General features: G+C 47.2%; 2 protein-coding genes across 9 annotated transcripts in view; one reads left to right on the forward strand and one right to left on the reverse strand.

Annotated features, from left to right (window-relative positions):
* The window catches only part of SYTL4 (synaptotagmin like 4), a 63,138-nt gene extending 59,657 nt beyond the window's left edge, over positions 1–3,481 (forward strand). For all 4 annotated transcript variants that reach the window (XM_083160307.1, XM_083160309.1, XM_083160310.1 and 1 more), the window contains exon 17: positions 1,233–3,481. In XM_083160307.1, coding sequence (XP_083016433.1) covers positions 1,233–1,366 — 134 coding nt within the window. In that variant the 3' untranslated portion in view covers positions 1,367–3,481. The remainder of the gene's footprint in view (positions 1–1,232) is intronic.
* A 4,095-nt stretch (positions 3,482–7,576) lies between these two features.
* SRPX2 (sushi repeat containing protein X-linked 2) overlaps positions 7,577–18,645 on the reverse strand; it is a 47,175-nt gene continuing 36,106 nt past the window's right edge. For 2 of the 5 annotated variants that reach the window (XM_083160311.1, XM_083160315.1), the window contains exons 4-11: positions 16,731–16,922; positions 14,307–14,483; positions 13,549–13,675; positions 12,518–12,639; positions 12,087–12,266; positions 11,430–11,563; positions 10,359–10,480; positions 7,577–8,198 (exon numbers count right to left, since the gene is read on the reverse strand). In XM_083160311.1, coding sequence (XP_083016437.1) covers positions 8,018–8,198; positions 10,359–10,480; positions 11,430–11,563; positions 12,087–12,266; positions 12,518–12,639; positions 13,549–13,675; positions 14,307–14,483; positions 16,731–16,922 — 1,235 coding nt within the window. In that variant the 3' untranslated portion in view covers positions 7,577–8,017. The remainder of the gene's footprint in view (positions 8,199–10,358; positions 10,481–11,429; positions 11,564–12,086; positions 12,267–12,517; positions 12,640–13,548; positions 13,676–14,306; positions 14,484–16,730; positions 16,923–18,645) is intronic. The other 3 variants (XM_083160313.1, XM_083160312.1, XM_083160314.1) reach the window with 2 other exon arrangements.

Raw genomic sequence — 18,645 nt, forward strand, 5'->3', positions numbered from 1 at the left:
CGGCGAGGGGGGATGTCTGCTGTCAGGGACAGCAGACATCACCTAACTGTCACTGCGTCTCTAGACGCAGTGACAGTTAGAAGTCATGACGTACATGTACGTCAAATGTCGGGAAGGGGTTAAGCAGCAGTAAATATCAACTTATAATAAAGGCAAGCTGAAGCCGAAGACTTTGAAATAAGCTGACGCACACACATTCATCCTTCTCTTTCTTTTTTAAGTTTGTTATACACATTTTCATTCTTTATTTCACTTATCTATCTTTTAATATTTCACTCAAAGACAAGGTTACGTGGTCTCCTCTCTATGGGCCTTATTTTAGTTCACTCTTTCTGACAAAATCCTTCTTAGATGGGCAAAACCATGTGCACTTCAGGTGGGGCAGATGTAACTTGTGCAGATATAATTAGATTTGGGTGGGGTTTTACTTCAAAGTGAGATCTATATTGCAGTGTAAAAATAAAGCAGCCAGTATTTTACCTTCACAGAAACAAAATAACTCACCCAAATCTAATTCTCTCTGCACATTTTACATCTACCCCCTGCAGTGCACATGGTTTTGTCCATCTAAGAAGGATTTTGTCAGAAAGAGTGAACCAAAATAAGGCCCAATAAGAGACTATTTTATATTGAATATAATAAAAGTTAAATTTTATGATAAAATAAAAATTGATTCTCAGTGCACCCTAAAATAAACTTATTTTTCTTTGTGGGTGTTTTGGTCTAACTTAAAGTTGTGGGTAGCACCCCCCAGACTAATCTTAGGTGAAGATTCTATCTCCCTAATTTTTGGAAATAACTGGGAGAAGAGGATCAAAACAATATAAGGTACTAGTGCAGGAATTATTCTCTTTTGTGTTCATTAAATAGGAAATGTTAAGTTGCGCGTGGGAAGGGAGCAAATATAATTAAATATCAAATCCAGAAGAAATAGATAAATTTGGAATCTCAGCCAAGGGAAGATGTATCAAAGCATGGATGAAGAAAGTATCGACCAATCGGCTCCTAGCTGTGATTGTACAGGTTGACTGTAGATAAGTTGGTACTATATTGGTCTCCAAGCTTTGATACATCTCCTCCATCGATTCCTGAAAGTCCACGAGACCAGTATTACTTTTAAGAGGTAACGTTTTACTCCTGACCAGATACATTTTTATGTTTCCTGTCCTACCACATAACATTAAATAGACCATGTAGGACCCCTATTCCATGTATTGCTGTCTATTTCCTAGGCTTCTTTAATGGACAACCAGTAGACTGGATGGACTCCACGGGAGAGGAAGTGAGCCTCTGGAAGAAGATGAGGCAGTACCCCGGATCTTGGGCAGAGGGGAGCCTACAGCTGCGACCCACCATGGCCAATTGAATATAAACTTCTAGAACCGGATCAGGAGGAAGGGACAGAAATATGTATTTTTATGAATACAAAAACTTACTGTATTTTTATCCAGCCAATGAGAAATGTATATTTTGCTGATTATTTATTTTCTTTGCTGTTTTAGATTAGCAGCAGTTTTGTTAATAACACGGGTGTTTATGCTGCACTGTACTGGGGCTGCTCTATAGAGACTGTACCATAATTGCTGTTTAGAGAACTGTTCCACTGCTGACTCAAGAACCATACATAATAGGGATAATACTTATTGCGCATGTGTGTCCCATCCAGGGCTGCTGAGAGGTATGCCGGGCCCCGGTAAAATTGCATGGGCGTAACCTAGTTGCAGGAGGCGTGGCCACCTCCCGCAATTAGGCCCTGCCCCCAAAATGTTTATTGGTTGAAAAAATACTCTAAAATCGAGGGGGGTGTTATTGCCCCCCCTCCGCAGCAGCAAACGTCTACAGCATGTGCTGTGCTGACAGCAGGCTCAGCAGGAGCTTTCACGCTGTCAGTGAGACACTCATGCTGAGCCTGCTGTCAGCACTGCACATGCTTTAGCTGTGTGCTGCTGCTGTTGCCCGGTAGGGATAGAGGGGAGGCGGACCAGGGCCCCTGCCGGGCTCCTCCAGCAAGCCTGGGCCTGGGTAATTAATACCTGCTCCCCCCTCCTCTGAGCGTCCCTGGTCCCATCTGTGTGTCTGCAAAAGAGACCACTCCCCCAACCTCCTTTTACCATGACTTAATCATGGTAAAAATACAGCTCCAGGTCTCCCCACTTTCGGAGAATCCTGTTATGCTGTTGTCCGGGCATCTATTTGGTGTCTCTGCACTTAGGTATAGCAACATTGTTTCTGCGTAGACACCGTTATATCCACTGCTCAGAGCAGAGCTGATTTGTTTGTGTTCCTTCAGAGCAATACAATTATCTGCTGCACGTGCATCATGGGTAATTGAAAAAGAACAACATGGCTCCTGCCACTGCGCTCCTCTATGGTGAGGTGGGTGGTTGCATGGTCAAAGGAACATTGTTACTCCGGTGAAGAGCTGCCATTACCAGTGTTTCAACTCTACCAATGGTGCATAAAGGCTGGGTGTTCCCCGAAATCAATAAAAGCCAACAAATCCACCCAGATAACACTCAGAAGGTAGATTTCCCTTTTAAGTCCAGGGGGCTAAATGGATATTACGGAATAAGTTACTTGGAGATGTTTACAGTGTGCATGTATTTCTGTTTACTTCTTGGTGCTCTGTCTACACCTTTGTACTTATGTGTGTACATATGTAGTGTATTCAATATAATTGGACAATGACAACATGCACGCAATGGTTTTAGGACTTAAAATTATCATTTAAAAGTTTATTGAACAATTTGCATATATATGAACACTCCTACCTGTGAAATACTTGAGGATGTGCAAGTAAGGATCACTTAAAAGGCATCAACAAATAACTTATTTTGACTAATTAAATTAATTACGTGGAGGAATGAAATATACAGGAATAATTGTTTATGTTTAAAATATTACTTCAAGCTGAAATTGCCAGTTGAAATCTCAGAAACAAATTGCCATATTTCTGAGTTTTCAACAGGTGAATTTAGGCAGAAGTCCTATTTCAAGTAAAGGAGAGTTTGGAGTAAATTGTAGTTCCAAATATAAGGATTATAATGGGTCAGAATCCATGAAAGGTGTTTTTTTTTTAATTATGGGTGATCAACCAGGCACTCGTTCATAGAGAAAATGATTAAATTGATAATCCTATTTCCAAAAAAAAAACTATTATATTAAATTACACCATAACATTGTGTTTGGCAAAACTTGCAATAATTGATTGTTTCTGAAATTAAAACTGTTGCCTGTGTGTAATCCCAGAGAGGTCAGCAATGGAAACAGAAGGTCAAGCACCTCTTATAGATACCACCCTAGTATATATTTTGGTACTTGTGTATTTTGGCGGCGCCCATCGCATCGCATACCATAACACATACGATGGTATGCGATGCGACGCAATATCGTACGATAGTGCACGATGGCATACAATTTTGAAATTGTATGCCATTGTACATGGCATACGATGCCATACGATGCGATGCGATTAAACATTGTATAAGCACCCTAATGGGTGCTTATACAATGTTAAGCACCCAAATGGGTGCTTACAATGTTAAATGCACCCCCACGCCACCCCCCACTATAAACGTGAACCCGAAGCGTGGCGAGCGCAGCGAGCCCGCGAGGGGCGGCGGTACACGTCCTACGACCTTTTCATACCCCCACTATCCACGTCGGCGTGGAGTTGAGAATAGAATAGTGTGGCGAGCGCAGCGAGCCACCGAGCCCGAAGCGTGGCGAGCGCAGCGAGCCCCGCGAGGGGACGCGGATACCTTCACAGGTAAACGCGTCCCCTCGCGGGCTTCACAGGTAAACGCGTCGCCACGGACACCTGTGAAGCCCGCGAGGGGACGCGTATAACTGTGAAGGTATCCGCGTCCCCTCGCGGGGCACGCTGCGCTCGCCACGCTTCGGGCTCGGTGGCTCGCTGCGCTCGCCACACTATTCTATTCTCAACTCCACGCCGACGTGGATAGTGGGGGTATGAAAAGGTCGTAGGACGCGTACCGCCGGCCCTCGCGGGCTCGCTGCGCTCGCCACGCTTCGGGTTCACGTTTATAGTGGGGAGTGGCGTGGGGGTGCATTTAACATTGTAAGCACCCATTTGGGTGCTCAAAAGCACCCTTTAGGGTGCTTATACGATTTTTGGTCGTATAGGGGGTCAAAATCGCGTTGCATCGCATGCCATCGGGTGCATGGCATGCGATGCGATGCGATCTGTTCGTCGTACGACGGACATCGGGGGCGCCGCCAAAATACACAAGTACCTTTATTTTAAATGTCTTTATGTACCAGTCCCTTGAATTACAATGTTCCCTTAGGGACCTATTCTTGTCAATACACTGAATACTATTAAACTATTAACACTTCTGTATCTTGATGAATGTAAATGTGCAGAACCAGCCGTGTCGGCACTTAGGGTGTACAAACAATAAATGTGTCTTCTATAAAAGTGCTACGTTGTATTCTGATTTGTGTCTGCTAATGGTACAAGGTTTATTACAGATGTTGTCAGCAATTCAGTCACTTGACACAGTCACAATTTGTGGGCTGTTTTGTCTGTACCATGGTGGGAATGTTGGGGAGTTTATCTGTTCTCTGCTGTAATGAGATGTGGGGTATAGGTTCTCCAATGGAGTCCTCAGGACCCCAAACAGATTTCCAGGTGAGTAAACCACACCTGTGCACCTGCTGAGTGAGCTGAGAAATGTGTCCTTGAGTAATGACCACACCTGTGCACCTGCTGGGTGACCTGGGAAATGTCGGTGAATAACAACTACACCTGTGCACCTGCTGGTAGACCTGGGAAATGTTGGTAAGTAATTACTACACCTGTGCCCCTGATGGATGACTTGGGAAATGTTGGTGAGTAATGACTACACCTATGCACCTGCTGGGTGACCTGAGAAATGTGTCATTGAGTAATGACTACACCTGTGCACCTGCTGAGTGACTAGGGAAATGCATACCTCTCAACTTTCTGTCATCTGCAAGAGGGATATATGCATGTGCCCAACATTTGGGGGCATGGCCTCCCAAACAGGGGGTGTGGCCTATAATTGTCATCATTCCTTGAGGCCACGCCCCCATTTCTGCGCTGTAGGAGCATGGCTCAGAGGCTATGGCTGCAAGAATAGACGCTGTCTATTTAGTGTTGCTCAGCGAGTGACAGGGGACTCCCAACTGCCCCCTGCTGCGGGACACTGCCGGCTCCGGGTGGGACGTGGGAACGTCCCCGAAAACATTGATGTTCCCGCGGAAAACGGGACAGTTGGGAGGTATGGAATGGAAGGTAAGTAATGAGTACACCTGTGCACCTGCTGGGTGACCTGAGAAATGACGAGGAGTAATGAATACACCTGTGCTCCTGCTGTGTGACCTGGGAAATGTCGGTGAGTAATTACACCTGTTCACCTGCTGTGTGACCTGGGAAATGTCGGTGAGTAATGACTACATCTGTGCACCTGCTCTGTGACCTGGGAAATATGTGACATCATCGCTAGAGCCATGCCCCACTTTACAAGCAGTCCGAGCGATGCTAGATTGCCCAGCACCCAGCGATGTGCCAGCGCTGTGTGCTGAGCAATCTGTCAGGGATAATGATCTCCGGTGAGAACACTGACCCCCGATCTAACTAGATTTATCCAGCATGCCGGGTGATAGCGACACGTGAGGATGCGCATCGCTATCGCTATGCCCCTACTCATGGAACCATGTAGGGGAAAATTCTAATACCCCGTTCTCACTGCAGCCAAATTCCCGGGTCTAGCATGTCGACCCGGGAATTTGCCTTTTAACACGGGATTTTTGGCAATGTGTACGGGTCGCATACCCAGATCTCATTCACGTGTAAAACACTTTTAAAAGGCAAATTCCCGGGAACTTCTTCACCCGGGGATTTGCCTTGCAGTGAGAACGGGGGTCCAGCACGGCAGTCTCCGGCATTTCAATGCCAGGGAAAAGCCATGTATTTCTCACTGGCAGTGAGAACACGGCATAAGTGATCTAGTCAGAATGCTCAGACACTGCCCTGAAATCATTACGTGTGTAGTTGGCTTAATAAGCCAGTACTCAAATTCTTCCCACACCACTAGCGGTCAGCAGCCAGAGGACAACCCGGAGGAAATCAGTGGGACAAGAGAACATATTTTGCCCAATGTTCAGTGAGGCGTCATTTGGAAAACTGAAGTAACAGTACACTTCCCCTTTAAGAAGACCACATGTGTACAGCGTATGCTAACTCGGCCAAGTCTGCTGTAACCTGAAATCCCGGACTGTGAGATCATAGCGATTGGTTTGCGGTCACCGTTAGAACACTGCCAGGGTTGTGGTTAATGACTACATAATGCTGCTGAATTTCCCTGCAAGGGGAGATTCCGAAATCTGAACAAATATTTTATATAATAAAACGCTGATCATTTCTTTTTATTATTTATCGGTTATCTATATATCGCACACAGATCACCCATGATCAGGAACAGAACTCATGGCCAGTAATACTGACCCCTAAGCCAACCATGCCGCCTTGATTTCGTTTCTTTACATCATTTTACAGGATGATGTCATTTTTTTATGGATTCAAATTATTTTAATTATTCCAACTAACTTGATCAAACATTAAATAAAGAAAGAAGATGTTGGGCTGTAAAATACAAACAAAATATTTATTGACAAAAAAGAATTGCAGGGCGCTCAAGGGTGAACAAGAAATGAACAATTTATTAAAAAACAAACAAAACACAATATTAAAATAGCAGCAAAACAACCATAAAATTCATTTAGAACCATACAAATGGTGCACCATTAGATTCAACTCTGGAGAGTATTCATGGCCAGAGATTAGGAGTTGGTTCCTCAAAATTGAGGTATTTGGGTCCCAGTATGATTACTGCATAAGGTAGCACATGTCCAGATTTGTTTTTAAAGTTCCCAAATCAGAACCATGAGGTGGATAAAGGACCAGTGTCAAATAGCGCTGTTCTGTTGGTGCCCGTGCACGTGGAGGGCAAGGACTTCTGCCAGGTGACTGAGTGACAGTGTCCGTCCTGCCTCCACTGGATGCTGGTTGCACGGCACAATACAATAAGCACAGTCAATGTTGGAAATGTGTGCGCCTCAGCGCTAGCTCACCCCTCTGATGTCGCTGGACTGTCTCCGCTGAAATCACACGGACAGTGTTAGGGGATTACCCCGGCAGCAGCTGCTTCCTTTTATTTGCAGACGTCAGGCTGGATACCTTCCACGGCGCTCTGTAGCTGCGTCCGTGCGGGCAATGTGTGTCTGCGGCTTTTGAATAGGGAAGGAACAGCTCTGCAGGAAGACGTCAGTCGACAGCCGGGGTGTACTTTTTGGAGTCCTTTAGGGGTAAAAGGACTCCAAAAAGTACACCCCGGCTGTCGACTGACCAGGAAGAGGTAGGGGGAGGCAGAGTGTAACAGGAAAATACAGTGGGTGACAGGAAGAGGAAGGGGGAGGCAGAGTGTGACAGGAAGAGGGTGACAGCGGCAGTCCTCAGTAGCCTTGTTACACTGCACTGGCCGCACCAATGGTAGTCTCCCCCCCCCCCCCCCCCCCGCTTGTCCTCTATTGCATTCCGCTGTAACTCACCGTTTCCTGGATTGCATACTCGTTTATGTATTCTGAAACTGGGCGCTGCGAAACTCTTGTGGCGCCATATGAATAAAGCATAATAATGATATTACTACGTATTGCTGATATTGTCTTTGTATTGGGACGCGGTGAGTGCACCCACAGCCTGAATCTAAAATCACTTTTCACACATTCTGTTCAAATATACATTTTATTTAATAAATACTGTACCCTTCCCTATCACATAAACCCCTATGTTCACCCAGGAGGCCGCGGCTGTTCCCACAGATGGGGAAGATTTACTAAAGCTTATAAAAATTAAATTAGATGTTGCCCATAGCAACCAGATTCCGTTGCTATGGGCAACATCACTTTTTTTTTGTTATTTCTAGAAGCTTTAGTAAATATGTCCCAGATGAGTCCCATAGTTCCCCGTCCATCATTCACAGTTCTCCTTGTTGCTCTCCAGCTGAGCCGTCTCCTGCGAGCTTAGTAAATACGTGTCAATGAAGGTGAAGATCTCATCGGATGTGGTGGGCACCATATACCGTTCCCGGTCTACTCCGTGCTTGTCAAGAAGAACCATATTGAAGTAGGCACGGGTGATATGCAGCCCCTGCCTGTGGGGACATAATACAGGATTATTACACAGGTCTCGGTGTAAATGACCCACATCATCCAATTAGCTGTGGTTATTGTAATTGCAGTAATTGGCCAATTAGTGAGAGACTTATTTAGCATTTAGTGCGGACCATGGCCAGGATCACATGACAAAAAGTGCAAAAGGCAGGTGAGCTCCGGAGCAGGACATGGAGGACTCTGATTGGTTGTCAGCCAGGGAAGCTCTTACAGGAATGGTGGCTGTGTTCCTGGCACTGAATGCTGGATAAATATTTAGAATCTCTACCACTCAATAGCTGCCAGCAGCACCAATCAGCACCACAGGTCAGCTGGGCCTGTCACAAGTGGGTGCCCACAGATTTAGCACCTTCATTGGCATTGTCTACCTTGTTTTATATGTGCCTTGCTTTCCACATTCAGATAATGTGGCACCTTCCACATGAATGCTAACAATTGTAATAGTGTTTTATTCAAGAATATTAAACTGTAATGGGTGGGGTGACACAGCCCCCACCCATATACAGTCAGGCCATCTTCCTTATACTCTCATAATTACTGCCCGGTGACATCACCCCCCCCCCCCCCGCCCTCATACTGCCCAATGTTACCACCTCTACACTCATACTGCCCGGTGACATCACCCCCCCCCCCCCCGCCCTCATACTGCCCAATGTTACCACCTCTACACTCATACTGCCCGGTGACATCACCCCCCCCCCCCCCCGCCCTCATACTGCCCAATGATACCACCTCTACACTCATACTGTCCGGTGACACCACCCCCGCTCTCATACTACCAAGTGATACCACCCCCACCCTCATACTGCCCAGTGACACCACCCACTGCTCTCATACTACCAAGTGATACCACCCCCACCCTCATACTGCCCAGGGACACCACCCCCTGCCCTCATACTACCAAGTAATACCAACCCCACCCTCATACTGCCCAGTGACATCACCCCCCACCCTCATACTGCTCAATGATACCACCTCTACACTCATACTGCCCAGTGACATCACTCCCACCCCCATCCTGCTCGGTGACATCATCCACACGCCCTCATACTGTCCAATGATACCACCCACTGCTCTCATACTACCAAGTGATACCACCCCCATCCTCATACTGCCCAGTGACACCACCCACTGCTCTCATACTACCAAGTGATACCACCCCCACCCTCATACTGCCCAGTGACACCACCCACTGCTCTCATACTACCAAGTGATACCACCCCCATCCTCATACTGCCCAGTGACACCACCCACTGCTCTCATACTACCAAGTGATATCACCCCCACCCTCATACTGCCCAGTGACACCACCCACTGCTCTCATACTACCAAGTGATACCACCCCCATCCTCATACTGCCCAGTGACACCACCCACTGCTCTCATACTACCAAGTGATATCACCCCCACCCTCATACTGCCCAGTGACACCACCCACTGCTCTCATACTACCAAGTGATACCACCCCCATCCTCATACTGCCCAGTGACACCACCCACTGCTCTCATACTACCAAGTGATACCACCCCCACCCTCATACTGCCCGGGGACACCACCCCCTGCCCTCATACTACCAAGTAATACCACCCCCACCCTCATACTGCCCAGTGACATCACCCCCCACCCTCATACTGCCCAATGATACCACGTCTACACTCATACTGCCCGGTGACCTCACCCCCACCCTCATACTGCCCGATGACCCCACCCTCATACTGCCCAGTGACACCACCCCCTGCCCTCATACTACCAAGTGATACCACCCCCACCATCATACTGCCCGGTGACATCACCCCCATCCGTGTAAGGCCAAGCGATACCACCCCTTAACATGTACTGCCCTACATCACAAACACACCTGCTGTTCTACTGTATTATCAACAGCCAGACCCGCTTACTAACACCACCCCCACCTGTATACTACCCTACATGCTACCCCATATTATCATCCACACCCCCATACTACCCCATATAACCACCTCCACCACATGCTACCCCATATTATCATCGACACCTGCACACTACCCTGTGACACAGAACATTTGTGCATTTCCCACATACAGTATAACAGATTCCTCAGCAGTCCTCTAGCACATTTCATCCTATGACACAAATCTTTTAGAGAAGATAAAGCCGAGTTACCGTAATTGTTCGATGAGTTCCCCGGAGAGCTGCTGAGCGCGCACACGTCCCACCTCCTTTGTCATCTCTCCCACCAACTCCACCACTATTACATGTCGCTGGTCCAGACCACAGATCGCCCTCTGGGAAACAGACGTGTGACACTGAGGAGCAGGCAATGTCCTGGCAATGACGGTGTGTCTGCTTAGCCGACCTACACAAGGTCACTGTGATTCATTACACGCACAGACCTCCAGTGCAAACTACTCTGCTCCTTCCAGCGAGCTAATGTTATTATATAACACACAATAACAAGTAATAAAGTATGATCGTGTTAAATGCGCCATCTGGTCCCCATGGACCCCCTCCCGAGGGGGGACTGCGGGAGCCTCCCGGACAGGGGCGTAACTAGACATGCGTAGGCCCTATAGCAAAACTTTGTAAGGGCCCCCTATTTTCAACTGATGGAAATAAATGTATATAGCACATATAACTTAGACAGTAAAGATGGGCCCCTTTTTAGCTCTGGGCCCCATAGCAGCTGCACCCCTTGCACCTATGGTAGTTACGCCCTCGCTACCAGCCATTCTGGGAGGGTAGGCAAGTAATGTATATATAGAACATCTATGGTGTGAGATTTTTTTACTGAAAAGAGATTTGGGCTAAGGGATCTATTTACTAAGTCTTGGAGAGATATAAAGTGAATGGAGAGAAACAACCAACCCGCTCCTGTACATTTTCAAACACAGCTTGTAACATGGCAGTTAGGCGCTGATTGGCTGGGACTTTCTCTCTCTCAGGCTTAGTACAGGCCTGTTCAACCTGTGTCTCTCCAGCGGTGGTGAAACTCAAAGTTCCAGCATGCCCTGCTACAGTTTTTCTATAAGGAAATGCTAAACCTGTGTCAGAGCATGCTGGGATGTGTAGTTTAGTAGCCGCTGTAGTGTCACAGTTAGGCCAGGCATGACTAAGCATATACAGTAGATCCCGTTTGCAGCATTAAAGGCTCAGAAACTGTACTGTGTCTTGGGTTATTACTGGGGCTCTGACCCAGCTCTGACTGAAGCATAATGACTACGCGTTGGCACCTACCTGTAGCGCCTCGCTCTGTAGTCTGTAATAGCGGTCTGAGGCGCTGGGTGCGGAGATAATCAGCAGCCGCTGCTTCTCAAAGAACTGGTCCAGGAAGCTGCCCGCAGAGTTCACGTTGACATTTATTTGCATGGCTGTGAATACAGAGACAGTCGCAGGATGAATAATCAATTCCAGATAATGGTCCTCATTCTGCATCAATTGTCATTTTGCAAGGATTGCGCAGATCTGCAAAAAATCACGATTTGCACTTTTTGGAGATCTGCGATCTGAGATCAAGGCCCGGCAGTACAGGTACTCATACGGCCAGGCCTGGAACCGTACCTTGGAAGGATCTTCCTTTACATGCAATCACAGCCTGACATCTATATAACGTCTATCTGTATTCAGCGGCAGTTACTGAAAAGTTACTTCCCATTTTTTGGTTTGGAACCAGCCAATGCAAGGTTTGGCTCTTACATACTACCTCCATCTTCAGAAACCTATACATGGAAATACAGGAGTTGGCTGAGCCAAAATACTCCATGCGAGGTAGGGATGTTCACTGATGGCTTTCCACCATCGATGGTTTGCTACTGAAGATCGATGGTGGAGGTCCAATGGTTCTTCACCATCAATGGAAGGGAAGGTAGCAAATTTTCGTTAGGGATTACTCACGTGTGCACGTGGCGGGCAATCCGGCCCACTGCTGACTGTACTGGCAGACCCTGACGGCTGGTCCTTGGCGCTCGTACCCTCCCTCACACTGGTATTCGCAGTTGGCGCCGTAGTTATTCCCTGCCGAGTTGCAGGTGATGTAGCCGTGAGTGGGTGGAGTCAGTATGGGACATCTTCTCACTGCGGGGAGGAAAGAGGCCGCACAGCTCAGACTGGGCCGCGATAACCGCCGCCATGACGGAATCTATTCTGTGATGTCACATACAGGTCATTCCATGAACAGATTGTCTTATGTTATGATATATTCATGGTTAAGTAAATATAATGTATCAGCAGATAAACATCCTCTGTAACATTGTTATCAGGGCCCGGGGTGGCCCTTTGTGGCCCCGGAGGAGATTAGGAGGAGGTATTGGCGCTGGCTCCCATACCTTGCACTTTTACTATGAATTTGCAGCTGGCTCTGTTGTGCGCTTGGTCGTACGCCGTGTATCGGATGATGTGCTCGCCTTCGGAAAGCTCAGATCCCGGCTCCGGCCCGCGGCGGGTTACTCTGGGTATAAAGGAAGAGGATTATAGCTGGTATAATACAGGACACATAACAACAGGTACACTGCGCGTGCTGCGCCGGAGGAGCAGGAGCCGGTCTTTAACTACACACCTAAAATAACTTTATATGTCGCAGTCTGAGCAGGTTTAAGGCCAGATTTATTAAGCCCGGTGGTAACGCAGCAGCCAATTACTCCTAATTGCCATTTTCCTAACAATGGCTGTGATATGACAGTTAGGGGCTGATTGGCTGCTACATCACCTTCCATTGCATCACTTCTCCAGGCTTAATACATCTGCCCCATAGTCACACTTCTATAGCAACATAACAGCGCCCCTAGTGGTAAAGGTCATTGGGGAAGATGTATTACGCCTGGTGAAGTGGTCACGTAGCCAGTGATAATGCACCAGCCAGTCAGCTCCCCACTGTCATTTTTCAAACCCAGCCTATAACTTGACAGTTTAAAAAGCTGATCGACATTATCACATTTACTTTATCACCTCCCGGGTTAATGCATCTGTTCCTAAGAATCGTAGCTCTGATGCCTTCTTGTTATCTGTATGCTTGTCCCCTAAGTATGCTACAGTATGTAGGACCAGATCACTGGGAATTTCCTCGTGAACTGGTCACACCGGGAAAAGAGTTACTGGTGAAAATCGACAGTCCTTCTTCCCAGTATCTATATAACTAATGGTACAATATACGGCATTTTCTTTTTAAATTGAAAAAAAAAAAAAATGGGACCTTTGCCACTGCTGCCCACTACACGGTCCTCACCGTAAGTCATCTTCCCATATTCTGGTAGGACGGCCTCACAGACTCACAACACAGGGCTATGGTGGAGTGTATTGGCATCTGGTTTGGGTAGTTAGAGGAATACTGCCTTGGTCCTGTTGGGAGGGATGGACTCACCTTGTTATCACCCCATCGGCTGTATCCTTCACCTGTGGGCTGCCCCAGAACACCACAGCGGTGAGTTTTCCCGGCTCAGCAACTTTTACCCGTGAGGTCGGACACTGAATCTTTGGGGGATCCACATCTGTGAGAAACAAAATGACGAGTTAGTCCCCAATGACCAACACACCACCCAGGCCATATTGTACAACACGTAAAACATCCAGACTGCCTTTGGCTATCCCTGTCGTGGTTCAACCGGGGCCAGATGAGTTTTATCCTTGGCCAACAAGATAATACATTGAAGAGCTCATATCCTTTTCAGAAAGCCAACTTTAGTATTGGCCTGGGACGCATAGAAGCTCTTTAACCTGGTTGACTGGTCTTCCATGTGCCAAAATCTCCAAGCCTTCAGTTTTCACGGGAACTTCATACATGGAGTCGCTTAATGGTTTCCACCCTACTCCTCCCCCCCACCCCCCACAGCATTTATATTGGTTCTAAATAGTGATCCCCCTACACAACATTTACAAACTGCGGGAGGGTATGTTCAGTCAGTCAATTCATTAGGGTCTGGTGACATCAAAAGATCCCTGTGGAACTGGTGATGTCACCGGCTCCTGGTGTACTGATTGGAGGGCAAGCTCAATGATACTAGTGCAGCCCACAAAATGGCTGCCTACAGTCTTAGGTCTCTGAGGCCTCAACATTCTTATTCTTTCCCAAACAAATAAATGGAGCAGATTGCAGAAGACCCAATCCATCTGAAAATTTACCTACACAAACAGGTTCTTCTCCGCTCCACTGGCTGTCTTCCATGCAGACACGATTCCGATCTCCCTCTATCATATAGCCAAGATGGCAGGTATAATCGCAGCGGGATCCCTCGTCAACCCCTAGCGAGCATCGGTATGACCCATTGGGTATTGCCGGGAGAGCGTGACATCGGATCCCTGGAATACAGTACAGAGAGTATAGAGTAATATCTTTTATATATTTGGCTACATCTGTCACTCAAAGTGTGTCTGGAGATGTAACGCTGGGTGGAGCCTCTGACTCACATGACTGACTCACATGAGAGAGAACCAGCCCAGTGAGCCCACAGACAGTGCCAGACACCCTCTGCCTCTCCATGTTACACAGCAAAGACACAGCTACTCACCAGACACACCAGGTGAGCGCCCCACACCTCCATACCTCCCAACATGACCCTCTTCAGGAGGGACAGAATGCTCTGTTTGTGGACTTCCATCTTAATTTATGATTGTCATCACCTGTCATTTTAAACAGGGTAATTGATAAGAAAGGTGTTTAAGCACAGGTGATGGTAATCCATAAATTAAAAGAAAGTCCAGAAACAGAGCAATGTGTCCCTCCTGGAGAGGGTCATGTTGGGAGGTTCTCATTTGTCGACATGGACACCAATGAAGTGTCACACTTATGTCAACATTTACATGTGTTGATTTTTTCTTGTGGCAATTTTTCTCTAGTGACAACTATGTGCACGTCAACCTAGACATCATCAACCAATTCTTTGTATTCGCAACCCTCCCTCGCGCGATTCACGCCCCCTCCCACGCTTTGCAGACCCCCCCACCCTCTCCCGCGATTCGCGGACACCTGCGCCCCCTCCCTCCCTTGATTCACAGCACCCCCCGCACCCCTTCCTCAATTCACGGCACCCCTAAGCCCCTCTTTAGTCCCCCGTATACTCACACACCCCTATCACTACCCAGCTTCCTGCTCTCCTGAACCGTAACTTCCATCACTGGGGAGTCGCTGACGCTGTTTTGCCCACATGCCCCTATCATGCCTCATAGCCCAGCCTCCTGCTCTCATGCACCCGAACTCCCACCCAGTAGGAGGAGACACTGACTCAGGGCCACCATCCTGTACTCCTGTACTGCCACGCTGGACCCTCACCCACTGGCAGAAGCTGCACAGTATCTCCCACCCTCCTATTTAGTCCCCCTTATGCCCACACACCCTTATCACTACCCAGCCTCCTGTTTTCCTGTGTCGTGACCTCCGCCACTGGGGAGCCGCTGACTCAAAAACACCCTACTATACTATTGCACACACACACAGCTAAACAACACACACACACCCCACACCCTCCACACTATCAATGTACATCTTACTCTGTAACCTCTTTTTAATTAAACAAAACAATACACAACCCCTTCCAAATCATATGCTCTCTATTTAACACATTTCACCTATAACTCAAGTTGCAATACAGGCCATCTTTCATACAATTCTAACTATCTTTCTCATATACAAATATTCACAAATTAAGGGGGCGCAGCCCCTTACGACGGTGTGAAGAGCGCCCGTAGGGCACGATGAATCACCTAGTCTGGTATATAATCTCTCCCGCTCCCGGTAAAACAATACTGAGATCGCCTACGTGTGAAGATATTACATGAAATGAGCAATGTGTACATTTTTTCTGCTCGGATATTACTCAGGGGGAGAGTTTTTAAAACTTGGAGAGAGAAAAAGAACCAGGCAAACAGTCCCCAACTGTCATGTTACAGGCTGCGTTTGAAAAATGACAGTTAGAAGGAGACCGACCAGCTGGTACTTTATCAACATCCACTTTATCTCTATTGAAGGCGTAGTTAGAGATGGGTCGTTCGCGAACTAAGCAAATCTTTTGAACGGATCCCACAAAAGAACGAGTGAGCCGCCGATCCTAAAAAAGGTGATCCGTCGTTCTTTTACTTTCAGTTTCGTTTTTAATTACAATGCATTTTCCTGATCTCAGCACTGCCACCTGTGGCAGCTGAGATGTACTGACTCCGGAGACTGAGTTCAGTGCTGCTACTGCAATTAAAAGAAAGAATAACGAGGCTGGTGCTGCTAGGGATGGCCATCAGTGCAGACGCCATCGATGGTTGCCATCGATGGCGATTCTGCACCCAGCCATCGATCAGTGTTTTACTAGGTTATGTGTGTTCTTATTTGTTCAGCTCAATGTTTTTTTTTTTAAAAAGTAAAAAATAATGGGAATAAATGATTGTAATACAAAGTATGCTTCGTTATTAACAAATTACCCCTTCTTTCAAAGCGAACCGTTGAGCTGCCTAAAAGATACGGATCTTTTCACTGACTGATCTGCTGGATCCCAGCTCTCACTAGTGACCCATTTTGCACATCTCTAGGCATAGTAAATAGACTGCACCACAGCCACTTACGTCTACAGTGGGCGTATCCCGACCAGCGGCGACTCTGCAGGCAGCGCACAGAGCTCTGTCCAATGAGCGTGAATCCCTGGTCACATGACAAGCTGCAGCGGGTCCCGAGGCTGCTGCGATACCGCCCACCCAGGGGCGAATAGCAGGCCGCTTCCCCGTCCTGGATCTTCAGGTCATAACACCAGCGAGAAACTTGCAAGGAAATAAATAGGAAAGAGCTGTAGCACCTGATATCCGGGATATGTACATATAAATACATCGTCTACGTAGCGGCAATGGGGGAACGACTACTAATATATTGACTATTTTTCCATAAACATTTATAGAACTAATATATAAAGATATTTTTTCCCCTTTCTATTACAATATTATATTATTCTCACTAATAAACTAACCAGGTAATAACAGTTATCTATTACTAGATCCAAGGCTGAGCTTATGGGGGAGACGTATTAAGACAATGGGCCAGATGTATCAAGCTGCGAAAAGTGATAAAGTGGAGAGTGATAAATGACAGCCAATCAGCTGTCACCTGTCATTTTTTTTACATCCAGCCTGTAACATGGCAGTAAGGAGCTGATTGTCTGGTTGTTTATCGCTCTTCATTTTACCACTTTTTGAAGCTTGATACACCTGGCCCTTGGAGATAAAGGGGAGACATTGTTCATACCAACCAATCAGGTTTTTACTGTAATATTACAGACTGGGCTTCAAAATGACAGTTAGAACCTGATTGGTTGATATGAACAATGGGGGTTACTCCGATTCAATCGGTCCGAATGTTCACGACTGTGCATGTGCAACCGCTGTGGGTGAGCACCCACAGCGCTCGCACACAGAAGTCTGGATGAGGGGCGGGGGGAGCCAGGCCGGGGAATTTGCCTATGGAAATGCCCAGCGTTTCTTTGGCGTTCCCATGTAAACGCTGGACATTCCCATGGTAATTTCCTGATGATGTGGGTGCGGGGGCGGCCAGCTGATATCATCGGATTTCAGGTGCCCACCGTGTCCTCCCACAGGGCGCCCGCAGGTCTGAGACCCCATAGAGGTGTGAGCGCTGAAGAAATCGTTCGATTCAAATGATCTCTACCCCACACCAAAGCCTGTGAATGGATGATTATGCAAATCATCCATCGCATGCCTACAGGGGTTCGGGGGGGGGGGGAAGGGGGGCGGCTGTACGAGCAGCGTCTGGGGTACTCACAAGGCTGCGAAATTTGCAGCCTTGCTGGGCAACCAGAATAAGGACCATTATCTTCACTTTACCTCTCTCCAAGATTTGATAGATCTCCTCTTGTTTGATAAACTGAGCACAATTGTTAGTAGATAACTCCCATGTCCTGGCTGCTGAGAACGTCTTGTTTATGTAAGTATATGACGGTCCTGACAGTGATTGGAACCAGATGTTCTACATAATACAATGTACACGCATGTCGTCACTAACGCTTCCACACCATGCACGGCATTTCCCCCGATCATTCCTTTCTTCTGAATAAGTCCCAAGTTATAGGACATAGTAGCGTCTGAGGCATGTCAACACAGTGGAAAACTTCCATCCATCATCGGGAATGTATTGTAAGTGTTTCCACAATATATCTACATGATGGGACGTCTGAAAGTCGTGCTGAGGAAATGCAGATGGAGCAGACTTGTAAATGTAATAAGAGGGTATAAAACCCATAACACGCTGCAGGTCAGGGGCGCGGGAGCGCGCAGCCTCGTGTGCGTCACAGAAGTCCTCGGAAGGTTCATGTACCACAGGCTGTTCTATAAAGCCCATGGAATAAAAAATTACTCCCACAGCTTTCTTCCCAATTACAGTCCTGGGGTCAGGAACAGTGAGCAGGATGCAAACTAACTAGGCATCGGCCAACATCCCCCAATGGCTCGCATCCTCAATCTCATGTTTATCACT

The sequence above is a fragment of the Crinia signifera genome, chromosome 9 (assembly GCF_055691185.1).
Source record: "Crinia signifera chromosome 9, ASM5569118v1, whole genome shotgun sequence".
In the NCBI taxonomy this organism is placed as follows: domain Eukaryota; kingdom Metazoa; phylum Chordata; class Amphibia; order Anura; family Myobatrachidae; genus Crinia; species Crinia signifera.